This window comes from Hypanus sabinus, chromosome 26 (genome assembly GCF_030144855.1).
Source record: "Hypanus sabinus isolate sHypSab1 chromosome 26, sHypSab1.hap1, whole genome shotgun sequence".
Taxonomy (NCBI): Eukaryota; Metazoa; Chordata; class Chondrichthyes; order Myliobatiformes; family Dasyatidae; genus Hypanus; species Hypanus sabinus.
Window position 1 is genome coordinate 31371400 of NC_082731.1, and position 21553 is coordinate 31392952.

Consider the following 21553-nt stretch of genomic DNA (forward strand, 5'->3'; position numbering starts at 1 on the left):
GCGGCGGGCAGAACCCTTCACAACTTCCCGGGAGTACGATCGTGCCCGGGTAAGCGTGGAGAGGGAGGTCAGTGTCCACCGGCGCCATGGAGGCGTTCCGGGACCGTTGTCGAGGAACGGGAAAGTTTTAATTTACTTTGTTGTGGTCACTGTTACTGTCTCTTTCTGCTTGTAAAGCTGTGATAAATGTATTTTTGTAATCGAAGAAAACGCGCCTGCACACCCTGCCGGCCGCTTCTCCGGAGACACCCGGGCCCAGAGTAACCCCGCCACTGCTTCCAACCTGGGCTGGTGAATGGTCACCTCGGCCGGGCCCCAGGAGCAAGCGGTTCCGGTGATTCCGGCCCGCAGCTGGTGACCCTGGGGCTGAGGTCGCGGTCACAGCTCAGGCCGGAGTTCAGAGTTCAATCCCAGCGCCCTCCGCAGGGAGTCTGTCCGTCCTCCCTGTGGGTTTCTGCCGGGTGCTCAGGTCTCCTCGCACCGTCTAAAGACGTACCGGTTAGCAGGTTAATGGGTCACCCCGTGATTAGGTTAGGGCTAATCGGGGTTGCTGGCCGGCGCGGACCCACTCTGTATCGGTAAGTAAATAAATTAATTACTTCAAATGCCGCCAGGAGCTAATCAGCCCTTCAAACGCTGAAAGAGGCTGGAAGCTGTTGCGCTCTGTGCGCACACACTCCCGTCTCCTCCAGGCCGGCGTGGGGGAGAACTCCCTGCATAAAGAGACCCCCCACCACCACCCCATTCCCGTCAATAGCGGACGGAAAAAACTGAAGCATCACGGTGTGTCTAGACGGCAGACAGGAGCACGGCGTCCGGCGTGCGGGAGCGTCTCCAAGGCGGACCCTGGGCCCGGTGCCTGGATGCAGCCACACCAGAGTCCGGCTCCGGCGAGGCTCCTGGAGATTCAGCAGGTCAGCGACACCTGCGCCAGCATTTTCTGTGTTGCTCAGGATTTAAAACGACTACAGCTGTCTGGTGGGGAGAATTCTGATGGTGTAGGGTCGCGGGGCAGAGAGCAGGAGATTTGGCCAGTCCCACCGCGGATCGGCACGGTGGGCAACTCCGAAAGGTGAGACCAACTCTCTCTCCAGAGAGTCAGTGTGCACATCCCAGCCCGGAATCTCAGGCCTGGTTAGCACTTGGATGGGAGGCCGCCTGGGAACAGTCGGTACAACGGGCTTCGGAGTTGGACGGCGCCCATCCAATCAGCGAGTGGCATTCGTCAGAAAGGGCAAGTAGAAAGAAAGGGGGAAGCAAGCGGCCATTGTGTGAGTGGGGTCGGTGTTGGAGTGGCTTTGGGGAAGGGAAGCATCCGGTAAATTTGTTTTTCTTCTTTATTCTTCATTCCTCCTCTTGTTAGAGCACAGTTAGCGGGGTGAGATTGTGTCTGTTAGGGCACGGTTAGCGGGGTGAGATTGTGTCTGTTAGGGCACGGTTAGTGGGGTGAGATTGTGTCTGTTAGGGCACAGTTAGCGGGGTGAGATTGTGTCTGTTAGGGCACGGTTAGTGGGGTGAGATTGTGTCTGTTAGGGCACGGTTATCGGGGTGAGATTGTGTCTGTTAGGGCACGGTTAGTGGGGTGAGATTGTGTCTGTTAGGGCACGGTTGGCAGGGTGAGATTGTGTCTGTTAGGGCACGGTTGGCGGGGTGAGATTGTGTCTGTTAGGGCACGGTTAGCGGGGTGAGATTGTGTCTGTTAGGGCACGGTTATCGGGGTGAGATTGTGTCTGTTAGGGCACGGTTAGCGGGGTGAGATTGTGTCTGTTAGGGCACGGTTGGTGGGGTGAGATTGTCTGTTAGGGCACGGTTAGCGGGGTGAGATTGTTAGGGCACGGTTAGTGGGGTGAGATTGTCTGTTAGGGCACGGTTGGCGGGGTGAGATTGTGTCTGTTAGGGCACGGTTGGCGGGGTGAGATTGTGTCTGTTAGGGCACGGTTGGCGGGGTGAGATTGTTAGGGCACGGTTAGCGGGGTGAGATTGTTAGGGCACGGTTAGTGGGGTGAGATTGTCTGTTAGGGCACGGTTAGCGGGGTGAGATTGTGTCTGTTAGGGCACGGTTAGCGGGGTGAGATTGTGTCTGTTAGGGCACGGTTAGCGGGGTGAGATTGTGTCTGTTAGGGCATGGTTAGTGGGGTGAGATTGTGTCTGTTAGGGCACGGTTGGCGGGGTGAGATTGTGTCTGTTAGGGCACGATTGGTGGGGTGAGATTGTGTCTGTTAGGGCACGGTTAGCGGGGTGAGATTGTGTCTGTTAGGGCACGGTTAGTGGGGTGAGATTGTCTGTTAGGGCACGGTTAGCGGGGTGAGATTGTGTCTGTTAGGGCACGGTTGGCGGGGTGAGATTTTGTCTGTTAGGGCACGGTTAGTGGGGTGAGATTGTCTGTTAGGGCACGGTTAGCGGGGTGAGATTGTGTCTGTTAGGGCACGGTTGGCGGGGTGAGATTGTCTGTTAGGGCACGGTTAGTGGGGTGAGATTGTCTGTTAGGGCACGGTTGGCGGGGTGAGATTGTGTCTGTTAGGGCACGGTTAGCGGGGTGAGATTGTGTCTGTTAGGGCACGGTTAGTGGGGTGAGATTGTCTGTTAGGGCACGGTTAGCGGGGTGAGATTGTGTCTGTTAGGGCACGGTTAGCGGGGTGAGATTGTGTCTGTTAGGGCACGATTGGTGGGGTGAGATTGTGTCTGTTAGGGCACGATTGGTGGGGTGAGATTGTGTCTGTTAGGGCACGGTTGGCGGGCTGAGATTGTCTGCTAGGGCACGGTTGGCGGGGTGAGATTGTGTCTGTTAGGGCACGGTTGGCGGGGTGAGATTGTGTCTGTTAGGGCACGGTTATCGGGGTGAGATTGTCTGTTAGGGCACGGTTGGCGCGGTGAGATTGTCTGTTAGGGCACGGTTGGCGCGGTGAGATTGTCTGTTAGGGCACGGTTGGCGGGCTGAGATTGTCTGCTAGGGCACGGTTGGCGGGGTGAGATTGTGTCTGTTAGGGCACGGTTGGCGGGGTGAGATTGTCTGTTAGAGCACGGTTAGTGGGGTGAGGTTGTCTGCTAGGGCACGGTTGGCGGGGTGAGATTGTGTCTGTTAGGGCACGGTTGGCGGGCTGAGATTGTCTGCTAGGGCACGGTTGGCGGGGTGAGATTGTGTCTGTTAGGGCACGGTTGGCGGGGTGAGATTGTGTCTGTTAGGGCACGGTTGGCGGGGTGAGATTGTGTCTGTTAGGGCACGGTTAGCGGGGTGAGATTGTGTCTGTTAGGGCACGGTTATCGGGGTGAGATTGTGTCTGTTAGGGCACGGTTAGCGGGGTGAGATTGTGTCTGTTAGGGCACGGTTAGCGGGGTGAGATTGTGTCTGTTAGGGCACGGTTATCGGGGTGAGATTGTGTCTGTTAGGGCACGGTTAGCGGGGTGAGATTGTGTCTGTTAGGGCACGGTTAGCGGGGTGAGATTGTGTCTGTTAGGGCACGGTTATCGGGGTGAGATTGTGTCTGTTAGGGCACGGTTATCGGGGTGAGATTGTGTCTGTTAGGGCACGGTTAGTGGGGTGAGATTGTGTCTGTTAGGGCACGGTTATCGGGGTGAGATTGTGTCTGTTAGGGCACGGTTGGCGGGGTGAGATTGTGTCTGTTAGGGCACGGTTGGCGGGGTGAGATTGTCTGTTAGGGCACGGTTGGCGGGGTGAGATTGTGTCTGTTAGGGCACGGTTGGCAAGGTGAGATTATTTCTGTTAGGGCACGGTTGGCAAGGTGAGATTATTTCTGTTAGGGCACAGTTAGCGGGGTGAGGGTGACTCCAGCGGCGGTGTTTTCTTCTGTGCGTGAGATGTGGGATTTCTGGGAAACTACCGGGGATTCACAGTGACCGAGTTTCTGACACTGTGTCTGGTGCTGTGGCTCACAGGCGCGAGTAGAGGTCAGCGGTGGTGATAGGAGGTTCCATAGGGGAATAGAGACAGGATTCTGTGGGTGTGATCGAGACACTCGGATGGTGCGTTTCCTCCTGTGCCAGGAGCAGGGACATCTCAGATCAGTTCCACGGCATTCTGAAGGAGGAGGGTGGTACATGTTGGCACCGATTACATTGGTAGGAAAAGTGAGGAGGTCTCGAAGAGGGATTTTCGGGAGCTGAGAAGCACCTCTCGATTGCTACCTGTGCCACTTGTCAGTGAGAGTGAAAATGGGATGAGGTGACAGGATGAATCCCTGGCTGAAGAACTGGGGACGGGGGCAGGAGTTCAGGCTTCTGGCGGAGTTATGACCTGTACAAAAGGGACGGGTTACGCCTGATCCCAAGGCGGGCAGGTTTGCCAGAGCTGCCGGGGAGGGTTCAAACTAACTTGGCAGGGGACGGGAACTGAAGCGATAGTGCCAAGAGTTGAGTCATTGGTTTACAAACAGGGGCAGCGTGTAACAATGAGAGGCTGATGACAGGGGAAGATTGCAGTGAGTAGGATGAGTTGCAACATAAAGGAAAGACAAAATCGGAACGGGTGATGAATACAGGACTGAAGGTTTGTATTTGAATGCGTGCAGAATAGAGAATAAGGTAGATAATCTTGTAGCGCTGGCAGGCATGATGATGTTGGCATCATAGCTAAAAGAGGATTATAGTTGAGAGCTTAATGTCCAAAGATACACATTGTATTGAAAGGACAGGCAGGAAAGCAGAGGGCACACTGTGACTCTGTTGTAAAAAATGAAATTAAATCATTAGAAGGAGGTGACATAGGGTCAGAAGGTTTTGAATCGTTATGGGTGGAGCTAAGGAACTACAGGGGTAAAAGTACCCTGTTGGGAAGACCCCCGAACAGTAGTAAGAATGTAGTCTACAAATTACAATGGGAGATAGAAAGTGCCTGTCAAAGGGGCTATGATAGTAATGTGGGGCGGGGGGTGATTTCAATATGCAGGTAGAATCAGATTGGTGCCGGATCACGAGGGGGATTTGTAGAATGCCTGTGAGGTATTTTTTTAGAGCACCATGTGGCTGAGCCCACTAGAGGATTGGCTATTCTGCAGCAACAAACCCAGAAATGACAAGAGAGAGCTTAAGGTAATGGAACCCTTAGGGAAAAGGAATCGTAATCAGATCGAATTCACCCTGCAGTTCAGAAAGGAGAATCTAGTCAGGTTCATCAGTGGAGTAAGGGATGAAGAGTGATAAGGCAGACAGAGTGAAGGCCATGCAGTTTGGTAGCAGAAATAAAAAGCGTAGACTATCTTCTAAATGGAGAGAAAATTCATAAATTCTGAGGTGTAAAGGGCGTTGGGAGTCCTTGTGCAGGATTCCATTAATTTGGAGGTTGAGTCTGTGGTGAGGAGGCTAATGCAATGTTTTCCTTCATTCCAAGAGGAGTAAGGATGTAATGGCGAGGATTTGTAAGGCCCTGGTGAGGTCTCACTTTGAGAATGGTGAGCAGTTCTGGGCACCTTTCTTAAGGAAGGGTGTGCTGACTTTGAAGAGGGTTCAAAGGAAATTCACAGAAATGATTCCGGGATTGAAGTGCTTCTCATATGAGGAGTGTTTGATGGCTCTGGAATTCAGAAGATTGGGTGGGGGGGAGGGCGGAATCTCATTGAAATCGATCGCATGGTGAAAGGCCTCGACAGAGCGGATGTGGAGAGGATGTTTCCTTTGTGGGGGGGAGTCCAAGACCAGAGGACACAGCCTCAGAACGGAGAGGAGGAGGAGGAATTTATTTCACCAGAGGGTGGTGAATCTGTGGAATTCTTTGCCACAGGCGGCTGTGGAGGCCGAGTCTTTGTGTATATTTAAGGCCGAGGTTGATACCCGGAGAAGGCAGGAGGTTGGGGCTGAGAGGGAAATGGATCAGCCAGGATGAAATGGAGACTCGATGGGCCAATTCTGCTCCCATACCTTATGGTCTAAAACGGTGCAGAAACACAGCAGGCCAGGTGGGGTCTACGGAAGGGGATGGACAGTCGACATTTCATCAGGACTGGAAAGGAAGGGGGCAGAAACCAGAATAAGAAAGTAGGGGGAGGGGCAAGAGTGCAAGCTGGCAGGTGATGGGGAGACAAGGTGGGGGGGAAGGGGGTAGGTTGGGGAGGGGGGAGTAAGAAGGTTGGTAGGGGATAGGTGGAAGAGGTAAAGGGCTGAAGAATGAGGAATCTGAGGGAAGAGGGCAGTGGACCACGGGAGAGAGGGAAGGAGGAGGGGAACCAGAGGGAGGCGATGGGCATGTGTGGCGAAGAGAAGGGGTAAGAGGGGAGCCAGAATAGGGAATGAAGAGAGTAAGAGAAGGGGGCAAAATTACCAGAAAGGAAAGAAAAATCGATACTCATGCTATCGGTTGGAGATGCCCCAGAATGAGGGATTTGTTGTGTATTCAATATTTTGAGTAGCATTTGAGTAATCTTGTGTATGTGTTGTTTCTGCCCGCTCCAAGGAGGAAGACGGCAGAGGTTTACAGAACCCACCCCGTGACCTCGGAGGCATAGACTGGGAAATGCGTTATCTGTACCACTCCAGGTCCCTGGCGCTCCCTCCTGAGCTGCAGTCTGGCTCCACCCTCGCCTTGGGGCCTGCAGCAACTCAAGCTCACACCCACCTCCCACAGCAACTGGCAGCAGCTTATAAAGTTACCAGAGGTGCAGATTGTCTTCTTTTCCCCAGGGGGAGCTGTCTGTTACCAGGCCCTCTGTTGGATGTTGCGTCCCAGCTGTCTCGATACACAAGCCTGGGCAGTACAATATGGAGAGCCAGCTGTCGCCCATGTCGCAGGCTCCCCTTGCCATGAATCTAAAGGGAGTTTGGGGCCAGCGGCATCGCAAGAGTTGTCTTAAGGACTCCAGCTCCAGATTTTTCCCTCGGGGTTCACTCCCAAAGTGAGTGGGTCTGGCCACAAGGCAGCGGAGGTTTGAGATGAGAGTTTCCCTTCTCCTAGATGAGCTGCCAACTGCGGCTGACGAGCCCCATCCGCCCGGAGCGACTGGTTTTAAGGAGCCAGTAGCCCCCCCTTCTCCTGTCAGTAAAACGATTCGGCCAGGTTTAGTAGCTAAGCCCCACGTGAAGGCCGGGAGCTGGAGCTGGTTGTCAGAGGCTGTTTGAATCACACGCCATCGGGAGCATTTAATAGGCAATGGGAGCTTGTCCCCATTACCACCCCCACCCCAGATGTAACAACCTTAACCAATACCCTCGAGCTTCCATTAAAGACGAGAGTGGCTGAGTTTAAAGGCGAGTTTGGGTTTACACAGAGAGTGGACGGTGCTTGGAGTTCTCTGCCCTGGGGGGGGGGTGCTCGGGGCAGGGTCAACTGAGGCGTTGAAGAGGCTCATAAGGAGGCTCCCTCTCCTTGCCACCCCCCCCTCGGAATCTCAGCAACCCTTCATTAGGAGTTCGAGGAGGTTGGCAAATTGTCCAGAGGAGCCACGAACATCATTCTGACCGGCTGCGTCAGCGTCTAGCGCGGAGCCTCCAAAAGACCCGGAGATACAGGAGCGGAATTTGGCCATTCGTCTGTCCAGTCGTGGCCGACCTCTCAACCCCGTCCTCCTGACTTCTTTGACGCTCTTTAAAGCACCAACCAGCCTCTGCTTTCAGCACCTGCAGCCCGGTGACTCGGCCTCCGCAGCCATTGGAGGCAATGTGGTCCACAGAGTCACCTCCCTCTCGGAGGCGTGCAGGGCAAGTGGTGAGTGGTGGGTGTCAGGGTTAGATGTGACGGGGGTGTTTGTCAGCGCTGGCAGCGAATGGACGAGGATCGCGTACAGAAGGGATTTTGTTTAACTGGGTATCCCGTTCGGCACAGATCACGCCTGTTCCTGCGCCGTTCTGCTCGGCCTAACATCGTTAAGCAGAGGTGCGGGGTCCACCACCCCTGGAAGCTTTCCTCTGAGCCTGGACAGCCAAGTCTGGAGGGAGGCCCCCCGACGTACCAGCTCCCAGGGAAGGCAGCAGGTCCAGCTGGGCGGTGGTGGGGTGGGCCCCTCCACGGGGAGGAGTGAGTGTCCTCCGTCGGGAGGTCCGGGGGCACGGCAGACATCCAGCATCTCAAACCAACCTTCCCAGGGAAAGTTCGTCAACAACACCGCAAAGACAACCAGCCCCCGTCCCTGCCCCTTCAGTCCGAAAGCACCCCGAGCCTTCCCAACTGGGTGACTCTCTCCCCGTTCGAGAAGCAGAGGGAGGGAGGTTGTTACTCCGGGTGGAGGCCCGTGCCCTGTGCTGTCCCCCAGGGCCCTGTAAGGGGACCTTTCCTTGGTGTGTGTGTGTGTGTGTGTGTGTGTGTGTGTGTGTGTGTGTGTGTGTGTGTGTGTGTGTGTGTGTGTGTGTGTGTGTGTGTGTGTGTGTGTGTGTGTGTGTGTGTGTGTGTGTGTGTGTGTGTGTGTGTGTGTGTGGTATTTGGAAAGACAGGGGACTGGGCTATGAACAGCGAACTTGCACAGGGGCCTTAAACCACGAGGGGCACGGATCGGACGAAAGCACAATGTTTTATCCTCGGGGGATGGGGGGCGTCTGGGAGGGAAACAGCACACTTACCAGGAGGAGCACTTGTGTCCACAGGGAGGGTCCGGGTGGGAAGCAGCGGCTTTCTCCGGATGGGGGGCTTCTGTGGCCGAAGCACGCTATCTGTCCCTGGGGCAGGAAAAGGGACAGTGTTGGGGGGGGGGGGGGGAACCAGAGGGAGAGACCCTTCCCCCTTCCCTCTCCTAACCACTTCTCACTGCTTACTTCTCCTCCCCATCCCCTCTCCTTCTTTCTGTCTCCTCTTCCACCCTTCCCTTCTCTTTCACTCAGCCTTTCCTCCTTCCCCTCCTCTCTCACCCCTATCTATCCCAGGCTACCCACTCACCTCTTCCTTCCCCTTCTCCCATCCCATTCCTCCTCTCTCCCTCCTCCCCTCCCTCTTTCCCACTCTCTGACCCTCCCTCCCCCCCTCTTCCCCATCCCTATCTCCCCATCTCTCCCCCTCCTCCCTCCTCGCAACCCCCCACCCGCAAAGGAGTCACCCCGGGGAACTCACTGTTGTCCGTCGGACTTTGCCTGTCGAGGGAGGGAGAGGTGCCCTGCAGCTCGGATCGATGACGGGTGAGAACTGACCGCTTGAAGGGGACCGGCCGTGGGGGATACACGTCACCTCCTGAAAAACAAGGGCAAGAGTCACCTTTCCCCATCAGATTCCCCCTCCCTCCCTCTCACCTCTCTTCCCCTCATTCTCCTTCTCTCCCTCCTCCCTCTCTCCTCCTGTCCCCTCCCTCTCTCTCCATTTCCACCACTCTCTCTACCTCCCTCGCCCCTCCCTCTCCCCTGCTCTCCCCCTTCCTCTCTCTCCCTCTTCCCCTACACCTCTCCCTTCTCTTGCTCTCTCCCCCATCTTTCACTGTCCCCCCTCTCTCACCCCCTGGTCTGGGGTTATGACTGGCTGCCCAATCCCCCCTGTCAGAGACATTAACCCTTACGTGGCTGGCCGAGCTCGGTGGGTGCTGCTCTCTCGAGGGGGCTGGGAGACTCCTGCCCGGTCCCGGAGCTGCTCACTCCGTCACTCTGCAGGCGCTTGGATCGCTGAGGTTTCAGTGGGGTCTTCCGGCTCTCCGCTCGCTCTGCGGGGAGGGGCAGCAGTCACACAGCAAGCTCACGGGGGGAGTCACAGACAGGGAGGGAGAGAAGGTTCTGGGTGGGTCGGGGTGAGGTGGGAGTGACGGGTTGGGGTGAGGTGGGAGTGATGGGGTGGGAGTGACGGGTTGGGAGTGATGGGGTGGGAGTGAGGTGAGAGTGATGGGGTGGGGTGAGGTGGGAGTGATGGGTTGGGAATGATGGGTCGGGATAAGGTGTGAGTGACGGGTTGGGGTGAGGTAGGAGTGACGGGTTGGGAGTGATGGTTTGGGATGAGGTGGGAGTGATGGGTTGGGAGTGACAGATCGGGGTGAGGTGGGAGTGATGGGTTGGGAGTGACGGGTCGGGGTGAGGTGGGAGTGATGTGTTGGGGTGAGGTGGGAGTGATGGGTTGGGAGTGACAGATCGGGGTGAGGTGGGAGTGACGTGTTGAGGTGAGATGGGAGTGACGGGGTGGGAGTGACAGATCGGGGTGAGGTGGGAGTGACGGGGTGGGAGTGACAGGTCGGGGTGAGGTAGGAGTGATGGGGTGGGGTGAGGTGGGAGAGATGGGTTGGGAATGATGGGTCGAGATAAGGTGTGAGTGACGGGTTGGGAGTGATGGGTTGGGGTGAGGTAGGAGTGACGGGTTGGGAGTGATGGTTTGGGATGAGGTGGGAGTGATGGGTTGGGAGTGACAGATCGGGGTGAGGTGGGAGTGACGTGTTGGGGTGAGGTGGGAGTGATGGGTTGGGAGTGACGGGTTGGGGTGAGGTAGGAGTGACGGGTTGGGAGTGATGGTTTGGGGTGAGGTGGGAGTGATGGGTTGGGAGTGACAGATCGGGGTGAGGTGGGAGTGACGGGGTGGGAGTGACGTGTTGGGGTGAGGTGGGAGTGATGGGTTGGGAGTGACGGGTTGGGGTGAGGTAGGAGTGACGGGTTGGGAGTGATGGTTTGGGGTGAGGTGGGAGTGAACACGGCAAGCCCTCACCTGGCGGATGTTCCCTCTGACCCCGCTCTTCTTGCTCGGTGGCAACACCACTGGTCACTGGAGGGGGCGACCTCTCCCGTCCCTGATCCTTTGCCTCCTGTGCCTTGTGAGGAATCATCAAGGGTATGGCATCAAGCCCCTCAGCCTCTGTAGGGGATAACACCCTGTGCTGTGACCCGACCAGGGGCTGTGGTGGGAGGGAGAGAGTTGAACAGTCAGGGTGGGATCCTTAGACTTACCAGTCTGACCCAGCCCCTCAATCCCTCGGGCCAAAACTCTCCTCTCTCCCTCCCTTTCCTTTCCCCTCTCCTCCAGTTTGTTTCTGTTTTTCTCATCCCTGACCCCCACCCCTCTCTTTCTCACCTTTCTCCCCACCTCTGTCTCTTACCCTGTCCCCCTCTCTCCATCTCCCACCCTCTCTCTCTCTCTCCCCCTCTTGCTTTCCCTCACCCCCTCTCCTTCCCCCTCCCCTTCTCACACTCCCTCTCTCTACCCCTCCCCCTCTATCTCCCCCTTCTCTCCCCTCTCACCCCTTTCCTCCCTTTGACTTTCCCTCTCTCACCTCCCTCCATTTCCCACCCTCTCTCACTTTCCCCTCCAACCCCTCTCCTTTCTCTCTGCTACCCTCTCCCCTCTCTTTCCTCCCTCTCACACTCCCGCTCTCCCCATCTCTCCCTGCCACCCCTCTCTCGTTCCCTCACTCCCTACCTTCTCGGACCACTCTTTAGCTAACGGTCGGGTCTCTGCTGCACACAGTCCCTCCGCCTCGATCGGGGGGCTCTCTGTGTCCGTGTCCTGAGCTCCGGCCGTCTCTGGGTCCCTCTCCCACTCTCGGGCTCTGTCCTTCCTTAAGCCCGAGTCCTGCAGCTGCTCGTCCAGTCCTCCCCGGTCTCCTGCGGGAGGGAAGGCCACACGTCTGTTGCTGCTGACCTTGGGGGGTGGGGGGTAGTGAGAGAGGTGTGGAGAAAGTGGGGGTGAGAGTCGAGAGACAGGGAAGAGGAGGGGGAGTGAGGTGGGAAGGTGAGAGAGAAGTCGTGAGGAATGGGGGGATAGAGAAGAGGGTAAGGAGAGGGTGGGGAAGAGTGCAGGGGAGAATGAGAGTGAGGAAGGAGGGAAGAAAGGTGGGCTGGGGAAAATGGAGGATAAGTGAGGAAGTGGGGACAGAGGGAGGAAAAGTGGTTTGAGAGAGTGATGGGAGAGGGAGATAGGGGGAGAGGAGTGAAGAGAGGGGAGTAAGGGGCAGTGAGGGGGGAGGGGGGGTATAGAGGGGGAGAGAAAGGTGTAGAGGAGGGAGAGAGAGATGTGGCAGAGTACGAGTGAGGGGGAATAGAGGTGGGGAGGGGAGGGGAGGAGGGAGAGAGAGATGTGGCAGAGTGCGAGTGAGGGGGAATAGAGGTGGGGAGGGGAGGGGAGGGGAGGAGGGAGAGAGAGATGTGGCAGAGTGCGAGTGAGGGGGAATAGAGGTGGGGAGGGGAGGGGAGGGGAGGAGGGAGAGAGAGATGTGGCAGAGTGCGAGTGAGGGGAATAGAGGAGGGAGGGGAGGAGGGAGAGAGAGATGTGGCAGAGTGCGAGTGAAGGGGAATAGAGGAGGGAGAGAGAGATGTGGCAGAGTGCGAGTGAGGGAATAGAGGAGGGAGAGGTGGGGAGGGGAGGGGAGGAGGAAGAGAGAGATGTGGCAGAGTGCGAGTGAGGGGGAATAGAGGAGGGAGAGGTGGGGAGGGGAGGGAGGAGAGCGGGTGGGAGAAAGGTAGGGGAGGAGGGAGAGAGAGATGTGGCAGAGTGCGAGTGAGGGGGAATAGAGGAGGGAGAGGTGGGGAGGGGAGGGGAGGGAGGAGAGCGGGTGGGAGAAAGGTAGGGGAGGAGGGAGAGAGAGATGTGGCAGAGTGCGAGTGAGGGGGAATAGAGGAGGGAGAGTGGGAGAAAGGTAGAGGAGGGTGGAGAGAGGGCAGACCGGCCTCACCTCTGCCTGGCTGCCTGTGCCTGTCCTTCCGAACGACCCGGTTGGGCTTTGCCTCCTGTGGTGGTGGCGGGGGGGGATCTGGGAGCTGATACCTGGTTTCACGTCCAATTCCTGGATAGTGGTGGGGGGTGGGGGAGAAAGTTGAACGGTGAGTGGACCAGAGCGGGTCAGTCCCCTCTCTCCCCAAACCAGCCCCTCTACTCTCCTGGGAGTGTAAAGAATGTTCCCATCAGCTCCCACCAGTTCGTTTCGATGCAACGTTGAAGGCATCTGATCTGGCAACTGCCCTCTTCGTGACCACAAGAATCTGCAGAGTTGCGGACACACCAAAAGCTCTCACAAACTTCTACAGACGTACCGTGGGGAGCATTCCGACTGGCTGCATCACTGTCTGGAACGGGGTACAGTGTTGGTGGTGGGGGGGGGGGGGTTTAGCAAGCTGCGGAGAGTTGCAAACTCAGCCAGCTCCATCATGGGCACCGGCCTTCGTAGTGTCCAGGACATCTTCGAGGAGCGGTGCCTCAAAAAGGCAGCGTCCATAGTTAAGGACCCCCATCACCCAGGTCGTGTCTTCTTGTTATTGTCACCATCAGGAAGGAGGTACAGGAGCCTGAAGACACACATTCAATGATTCAGGAACAGCTTCTTCCCCTCTGCCGTCCAATTTCTGAATGAACAGTGAATCCATGAACACTACCTCACTACTTTAAAAAGAATGAACTATTTTGAATTACAGAAATTCACAATTTTCTTTCGCTATTATCATGTGTTGCACTGTACTGCTGCCGCAAAGTTAACAAATTTCATGACACGCCGATGATATTAAACCTGACTCTGGTTCGGAACTGTTACACTTTACTCTGCATTCTGCTATGGTTCTGCCTTGTTCTACCTCGAGGTACTGCAATAAGTTATTGATCCGAACGGACAGGATGCCAAACTGAACCACACACTGTACTTCAGTATGCTTGACGTTTATAAACCAGTTATCCAATGACCAATTGTTGAGCACCAGGAGCGGTTGTACTGACTTTTATCTGGAGTGACAGAAGCTGAGGGGAGACCTGAGAGAGGTTTGTAGGATTATCAGAGGCACAGATAGAGCATTTCATCCCCAGGGTGGAAATGATATTGGATTGGACTATATAATTACTGCTTTCCTTGTAGTTGAGGTTTCTTATGCTTGTGTTTTATATAATACCTATATACACACCTGTACACCTGCTCGTCAATGCAAATACCTAATCAGCCAATCACGTGGCAGCAACTCAGTGCACAAAAGCATGTGGACAAAATCCAGAGGTTGTTGTTCAGATCAAATATCAGAACGGGGAAGAAATGTGATCAAAGTGACTTTCACCGTGGAATGATTGTTGGTGCCAGATGGGGTGGTTTGAGTATCACCCCGATACTCTGATCTCCTGGGGTCTCCAGAGCAGTGGTTTCCAATCCGGGGTCCACGGACCCCCCAGTTAGTGGTAGAAAGGTTGGGAGCCCCTGCTCTGGAGCTTACAGAGAATGGAGTGGAGATCAAAAACGTCCAGTTCTGCGGATGAAAATGACTTGTTAGGGAGGGAGGTTGGAGGAGAATGGCCAGACTGGTTCAAGCTGACTGGAAGGCAACAGTAACTCAAATAAACACGGGGTGTGCAGAAGAGCATCTCTGAATGCACAACACATCAAACCTTCCGGTGGACGGGCTACAGCAGCAGAAGACCACGAACAGTCACTCAGTGGCCACTGAATTAGATACAGGAGCTCCCTCATAACATGGCCGTGTTGTGTAGATCTGTTTGTTCAATGTGGGGTTTTAGTGGTTGCATTCGCCTTTGTATCTCTCTGGAAACTTTTGAGTTCAGTGGCAGGTATCATTACTTTAATGGCATTATCTCATTGGATAATATAGGGAATGGAGTTTGAATGGAATTATCTCATTGGTTAATATAGGAAATGGAATTCAAAAGGGATGATCTCATTGGTTAATATAGGACATGGAATGCAAAAGGGATTATCTCATTGGATAATATAGGGAATGGAGTTTGAATGGAATTATCTCATTGGTTAATATAGGAAATGGAATTCAAAAGGGATGATCTCATTGGTTAATATAGGACATGGAATGCAAAAGGGATTATCTCATTGGTTAATATAGGGAATGGAATTATTTCATTGGTTAATATAGACAATGGAATCTGGTAAGAGGACCAGAGTGTGTGGGGTGTCCAGGGAGGGGTAGCAGCTCTGGTGAAGGGGCTTTGGTCCCACCTGTGGCTCCAGTTACTGTTCAGCACGCGACAGCGGCCCCACCCCGGTACGCCACTTCAACCGGCCGGCTGAACCAGGTGAGGGCAGCCGATGAGCCTCGTACTCCGGGGAGACAGGGACCTGCCTGACACAGCTCCGGGCAATTGGGCAGATGAGATCCAGTGGCTGGGAGGGCGTTTCTCCGTGGAGAGCGAAGGGCATGACAAGGCACAGAACCAGTTTATATTACTGGACCTGGAGCTCTGAGCTTGAGAGAGTGGGATCATCCCAGTGCAATGACTTCCCCATTGTGAAAACTCTCGCAAGGGTCTCATCGTTGGGCACGATGGACGACCTCTGTAAGAGGACCCCGCCGCAGGAATTAGGTGTAGCTGCACCCCGCCGCGGGAATTAGGTGTAGCTGCACCCCGCCGCAGGAATTAGGTGTAGCCGCACCCCGCCGCGGGAATTAGGTGTAACCACACCCCACCGCGGGAATTAGGTGTAACCACACCCCGCCGCGGGAATTAGGTGTAACCACACCCCGCCGCGGGAATTAGGTGTAACCACACCCCGCCGCGGGAATTAGGTGTAACCACACCCCGCCGCGGGAATTAGGTGTAACCACACCCCACCGCGGGAATTAGGTGTAACCACACCCCACCACAGGAATTAGGTGTAACCACACCCCGCCACAGGAATTAGGTGTAACCACACCCCGCCGCAGGAATTGGGTGTAACCACACCCCGCCGCAGGAATTAGGTGTAACCACACCCCGCCGCAGGAATTAGGTGTAACCACACCCCGCCGCAGGAATTAGGTGTAGCTACACCCCGCCGCAGGAATTAGGTGTAACTACACCCCGCCGCAGGAATTAGGTGTAACTACACCCCGCCGCAGGAATTAGGTGTAGCTACACCCCACCACAGGAATTAGATGTAGCTACACCCCGGCCGCAGGAATTAGGTGTAGGTACACCCCACCACAGGAATTAGGTGTAGCTACACCCCACCACAGGAATTAGATGTAGCTACACCCGGCCGCAGGAATTAGGTGTAACTACACCCCGCCGCAGGAATTAGGTGTAGCTACACCCCACCACAGGAATTAGATGTAGCTACACCCGGCCGCAGGAATTAGGTGTAGGTACACCCCACCACAGGAATTAGGTGTAGCTACACCCCACCACAGGAATTAGGTGTAGCTACACCCCACCACAGGAATTAGGTGTAACCACACCCCACCGCAGGAATTAGATGTAGCTACACCCGGCCGCAGGAATTAGGTGTAACTACACCCCGCCGCAGGAATTAGGTGGGAATTTCTGGAAGCAATTCGGAAGGCACAGGATACATACATCCCAAAGAGGAAGAAAAGATGATACAGCCATGACTAACGAGAAGTCAAAGCCAACATAAAAGCCCAAGAGAGGGCATATAATGAGAGGACAACGATTACTGGAAAGTTAGAGGATTGGGAAGCTTTTAAAAACCAACTGAAGGCAACTAAAACGTCATTAAGAAGGTAAAGATGGAATACAAAAGTAAACTGGCCAATAATATTAAAGAGGATACCAAAGGTTTTTTCAGATACATAAAGTGTAAAAGACGGACGAAAGTGGATATCGGGCCACGGAAACCAATACTGGAGAGGTAGTAATGGGGGACGATGAAATAGCAAATGAGCTGAATAAGTATTTTGCATCAGTCTTCACTGTGGAAGACACCAGCAGTGTGGTTGAAGTTCCACGTTCCTGGGGTCACAAAGTGTGTGAAGTTACCATAACTAGAGAGAAGGTTCTTGGGAAAATGAAAGATCTGAAGGTAGATAAGTCACCTGGAACTGATGGTGTACACTCCAGGGTTCTGAAAGAGGTGGCTGAAGAAATAGTGGAGGCATTAGTAATGATCTTTCAGGAATCACTAGATTCTGAAATGGTTCTGGAAGTATGGAAAATTGCAAATGTCACTCCACTCTTCAAGAAGGGAAAGAGACAGAAGAAAGGAAATTACTGGCCAGTTAGTCTGACCTCAGTGGTTGGGAAGATGTTGGAGTTGATTATTGAGGGCGAGGCCTCAGAGTCCTTGGAGGCAAATGATAAAACAGCCCACAGTCAGCATGGTTTCCTCAAGGGCAAATCTGATGGAATTCTTTGAAGAAATAACAAGCAGAATAGATAAAAGAGAATCAGTTGATGTTGTGTATTTGGATTTTCAGAAGGTCTTTGACAAGCTACAAGCCCATGGTAAAGATTCTAGCATGGATAAAGCAGGAGGCAAAGAGTGGGAATAAAGGGAGCCTTTTCTGACCGGCTGCCGGTGATGAGTGATGTTCCACAGGGTCTGTGCTGGGACTGATACTTTTTACATTATATGTCAATGATTTGCATGATGGAATTGATGGCTTTGTTGCAAAATTATGTTAAGATAGGAGGAGGGGCAGGTAGTTCTGAAGAACTAGACAGTCTCCACAGCTGCCTGGGGCAACAAATTCCACAAATTCACCACCCTTTGGCTAAAGAAATTTTCTCTGCATCTCTGTCCTGAGCCTGTGCCCTCTTGTCCTAGACTCTCCCACCATGGGAAACATCCTTTCCATTGCTACTCTGTCTGGGGCCTTTCAACATTCGAAAGGTTTCAATGAGATCCCCCCTCATCCTTCTGAATTCCAGTGAGTACAGACCCGGAGCCATCAAACGATCCTCGTATGATAACCCTTTCATTCCTGGAATCATCCTTGTGAACCTCCTCTGGACCCTCTCCAATGCCAGCACATCTTTTCTAAGATGAGGGGCCCAATCTGCTCACGATACTCAAGGTGAGGCCTCACCAGGGCCTTATAAACCCTCAGCATCACCTCCCTGCTCTTGTATTCTAGATCTCTTGAAATCAATGCTAACATTGAATTTGCCTTCCTCACCAACTCACCCTGCAAGTTAACCTTCAGGGTGTTCTGCACAAGGACTCCCAAGTCCCTCTGCATCACAGATTCCTGGATTTTCTCCCCATTTATGTACATTTAAGGCAGAGGATGATACATTCTTGATTAGTGAGTGCATGAAGGGATATGGGAAGAAGGCATGAAATTGGGGCTGAGAGGAAATAGCGGAGCAGACTCGATGGGCCAAATGGCCTAATTCTGCTCCTGTATCTTATGGTCTTAAATGCCACATCGTTTAGACTTAGTAAACAAACTTCAGTGAATGTAGACAGTGTCAGCTTCTGGAGGCATCTCACGTGTTATTGGAATGTAGGACGAGTGGGAGAGAAATCAGACCCTGGGAAGCAATATCGTTACTTTGGATAGATTGACGGGGTATACACAAGAGGCATAAGCAAGTATTTAAATTCGTAAAACTTGTTGGATTGTTTAAAACAATTTAAACCAATAACATATATATTTTTTCTTAGCTCAAGCTGGTAAATCCTGAGATATGACCATAGCCAAGCGCACTAACTTCACAACTGCTAGAAACTTTCCGACTATTCTTCTGGTTTTAGTATTGTGGCTTTCTGAAGATTTACTTAAATATTGCTGTGTAGCAATATTGTTTAACGCTATTGTGCAGTGACTTTGGGACGATCCCAGGTGTAGATATTACTTTCGGGACAATGTAAACCCATTATTATATCCTTGGGGGGGGGGGGGGGGTGGAGTAAGGAGTGTCCGGCGTCCTCCACACACTCCAGATCAGTAGGTGGCGGTATTGCACCTTTTCTACCAAATGCCAATAAAAAAGCAACGGAACTTTCGGCCACCTTGCCAGCGGCTTTTGGCCATCTCCCCATCGTTCCTTTGTTCGTGTAGCACTTCATAAAAATGGCCTGAAGCCGCATTCTAGACTTCCAAAGTAACTTGGGGCACAAAAACACCAGGATTCACTAATGTCCAAAACAGAGGGTATTGCACTGAAGGTGCGAGGGGAGGGACGGAGGGAATGGGTCAGTGGGGGGGGGGGGGGATGGAGGGAATGGGTCAGTGAGGGGGGAGGGACAGAGGGAATGGGTCAGTGGGGGAGGGACAGAGGGAATGGGTCAGTGAGGGGGGAGGGACAGAGGGAATGGGTCAGTGAGGGGGGAGGAACAGAGGGAATGGGTCAGTGAGGGAGGGACAGAGGGAATGGGTCAGTGAGGGGGGGAGGGACAGAGGGAATGGGTCAGTGAGGGAGGGACGGAGGGAATGGGTCAGTGAGGGAGGGACAGAGGGAATGGGTCAGTGAGGGGGGAGGGACAGAGGGAATGGGTCAGTGAGGGAGGGACGGAGAGAATGGGTCAGTGAGGGGGGAGGGACAGAGGGAATGGGTCAGTGAGGGAGGGACAGAGGGAATGGGTCAGTGAGGGGGGAGGGACAGAGGGAATGGGTCAGTGAGGGAGGGACGGAGGGAATGGGTCAGTGAGGGGGGGACAGAGGGAATGGGTCAGTGAGGGAGGAGGTAAGGAGACACCATTCTCTCTGGACCCCGGGGGTGGAGGGGGTGACACCCAACCTACCTGTGATCAGCCTCCTGTCCTGCGTGTGCACTCTGCCTCCCATTCCCGGCTCCTGTGGGGGGTGGGGTGGGGAACAAAGCAAGTCAGAGGTCAATGGGGGAATTCAGGAGTGATGCAGCCCTCACCCCCTCCCCTCCCTCCCACCGTCCATGAGGCCTCCCTCATCCTCACCTCGTTTCTCCGTGACCTCGTCCCCCGGAGCTGCCTCGACCCTTGAGGTCCCACTTCCTCCGAGCCGTTCGAAGAGCTGCTGCTTTTCTGGGGTTGGCATGGGGGCCGGGTCTGGGGGCAGAGAGAGAGGAGGGGAGGGAGAGAGGGGAGGGAGAGGGGAGGGGAGAGGGGAGAGAGAGGGGAGGGGAGAGGGGAGAGAGAGGGGAGGGAAAGGGGGAGGGGAGAGAGAAAGGGGAGAGGGGAGGGGAGAGAGGCAAGGGAAAGGGGGAGGGGAGAGAGAGAGAAGAGAGAGAGAGGGGAGGGAGAGAGAGATAGGAGGGGAGAGAGAGAGGAGGGGATGGGAGAGAGAGGGGAGAGAGAGGGGAGGGGAGAGGGGGAGAGAGAGGGGAGGGAAAGGGGGAGGGGAGAGAGAGAGGGGAAAGGGGGAGGGAGAGAGAGAGAAGAGAGAGAGAGGGGAGGGAGAGAGATAGGAGGGGAGAGAGAAAGGAGGGAATGGGAGAGAGAGGGGAGGGGAGAGAGAGGGAATGGAGGGGAGGGGAGAGAGAGGGGAGTGAGGGGATGAGAGGGAGGAGGGGAGAGAGAGGAAGTGGAGGGGAGGGGAGAGAGAGGGAGAGTGGAGGGGAGGGGAGAGTGAGGGGAAGAGGGAGTGGAGGGGAGAGAGAGGAGGGCAGTGGGAATGGAGGAGAGAGGGAGAGGAGGGGCAGAGGGAGGGGCCAGAGTGGGATGGGGAGAGATGGAGGGTGGAGGGAGAGGGGACAGAGGGGGAGTGGAGGGGGTGTAGAGGGAATAGTGGAAGGAGGGGCAGAGATAATGGGGTGTAGAGAGAAGGGGCAGAGTGGGGGTTGAGAATGGCGAGAGCATGGAAGAGAGGAAGGAAATGCAGGGGAGGGGGTAATATAGTGGGATGAGTGGAAAGGGGAGGAGAGGGGGAGAGAAAGATCGGGGGGGATGTGATGGGGTTAAGATATCAGTTATTTGCAGGATGTGAGGGGGAAGAGACCGCGAGATGGCAATCTGGGTCAGACCCGGACAGGGTGTGGACAGTCTGTGCGTATCACAGCCGACATCCATGTCTACCTCACCCCAACACAGCCCCTCCACCCTTCCCCCTCCCCTCCCCTCGCCCCACCTTTCCCACTCCTTCCATTCCTCCATTACCCTGTTCCCCTCCCTCCCAGTCCAACCCTCGGTTTTCCTCCCCTCACCCTCCATTCTCCTCCCCTCACCAACCTTCTGTTCCCCTCCCTCCCCTCCATTACCCTCCTCCCCTGTTCCCCTCCCTCACCTTGCACCCCTCTATTGCCCTCCCTCCCTCCAATTCTGCACTCCTCTACCCCCATCCTCCCTCTTCTATCCCTCCCCTCCTCTCACTGTTCCTTTCCCCTTCCTCCCTACCCTCCTCTCCTCCCTCCCTATCCTTCCTGTTCCCTCCAACCCCCTCCCCTGCTCTGTCTCCCGTTCCAGATGAAGGGTCTCTGTGTGGGGGAAGGAGGGAGAAAGGAGTGTGAGGGGAGGTAGGGAGGGGCCAGAGTTGCCTGTGGCCTCACCTGGTCGAGGAGATCCCTGCAAATACCCCTCCCTCCTGCCAGGCCGGGGAGCAGGATCCCCTGGATGGGGCGGCCCTGAATGAGGGCCTCTGGGGTGGGGCCTGCCTCCTTCCCTTCGCCCTCCTCCGCCTCCTCCTTCAGCTCCTCCGCCGGCCTGGTGCCCCTCTCCTCGCTCCCTCGGGAGCTGGGCCGCTCCTTGGCCTCATCCTCCTCCTCCTCCTCCTCCTCTCGGCCTCTGCGGGTCCTCATGAAGCGGAAAAGCCCCCTCCGCCGGCCCTTCCTCTTCCTGGGGATGGTGGCGGTGGGGGCTGTGGAGGTCTGGGCCCTGTGGGCAAGGGGAGGAGAGCAGAAGGTCAGATCAAGGCTCGAAGACCCCGTGGCACGTGACCCGTCCCACGCACGTAGTGACCACTGCAGTCCTCTCCTGAAACTGATCTGTGGCTGAGAATCAGACAGGGGCACAGGAAATAAAACACTTTCGTAACCAGGTAAGTAACAGACACAAAGTGCTGGAGGATCTCCGCAGGCCAACGCTTCAGGCCCAGATGAGGAGTCAGAGTAGGCAGGTGGGGAAGGGGAGGACGAAGTACAAGGTGG

At 55.0% G+C, this 21553-nt stretch overlaps 1 protein-coding gene across 1 annotated transcript in view; it reads right to left on the minus strand.

The window, feature by feature from the left end:
• LOC132381732 (capping protein, Arp2/3 and myosin-I linker protein 3-like) overlaps positions 1 to 21553 on the minus strand; it is a 34291-nt gene that overhangs the window by 1179 nt on the left and 11559 nt on the right. The window contains exons 8-16 of the mRNA XM_059951303.1: positions 20957 to 21281; positions 19410 to 19520; positions 19239 to 19290; positions 12504 to 12614; positions 11252 to 11436; positions 10544 to 10730; positions 9420 to 9560; positions 8984 to 9100; positions 8500 to 8595 (exon numbers count right to left, since the gene is read on the minus strand). Coding sequence (XP_059807286.1) covers positions 8500 to 8595; positions 8984 to 9100; positions 9420 to 9560; positions 10544 to 10730; positions 11252 to 11436; positions 12504 to 12614; positions 19239 to 19290; positions 19410 to 19520; positions 20957 to 21281 — 1325 coding nt within the window. The remainder of the gene's footprint in view (positions 1 to 8499; positions 8596 to 8983; positions 9101 to 9419; positions 9561 to 10543; positions 10731 to 11251; positions 11437 to 12503; positions 12615 to 19238; positions 19291 to 19409; positions 19521 to 20956; positions 21282 to 21553) is intronic.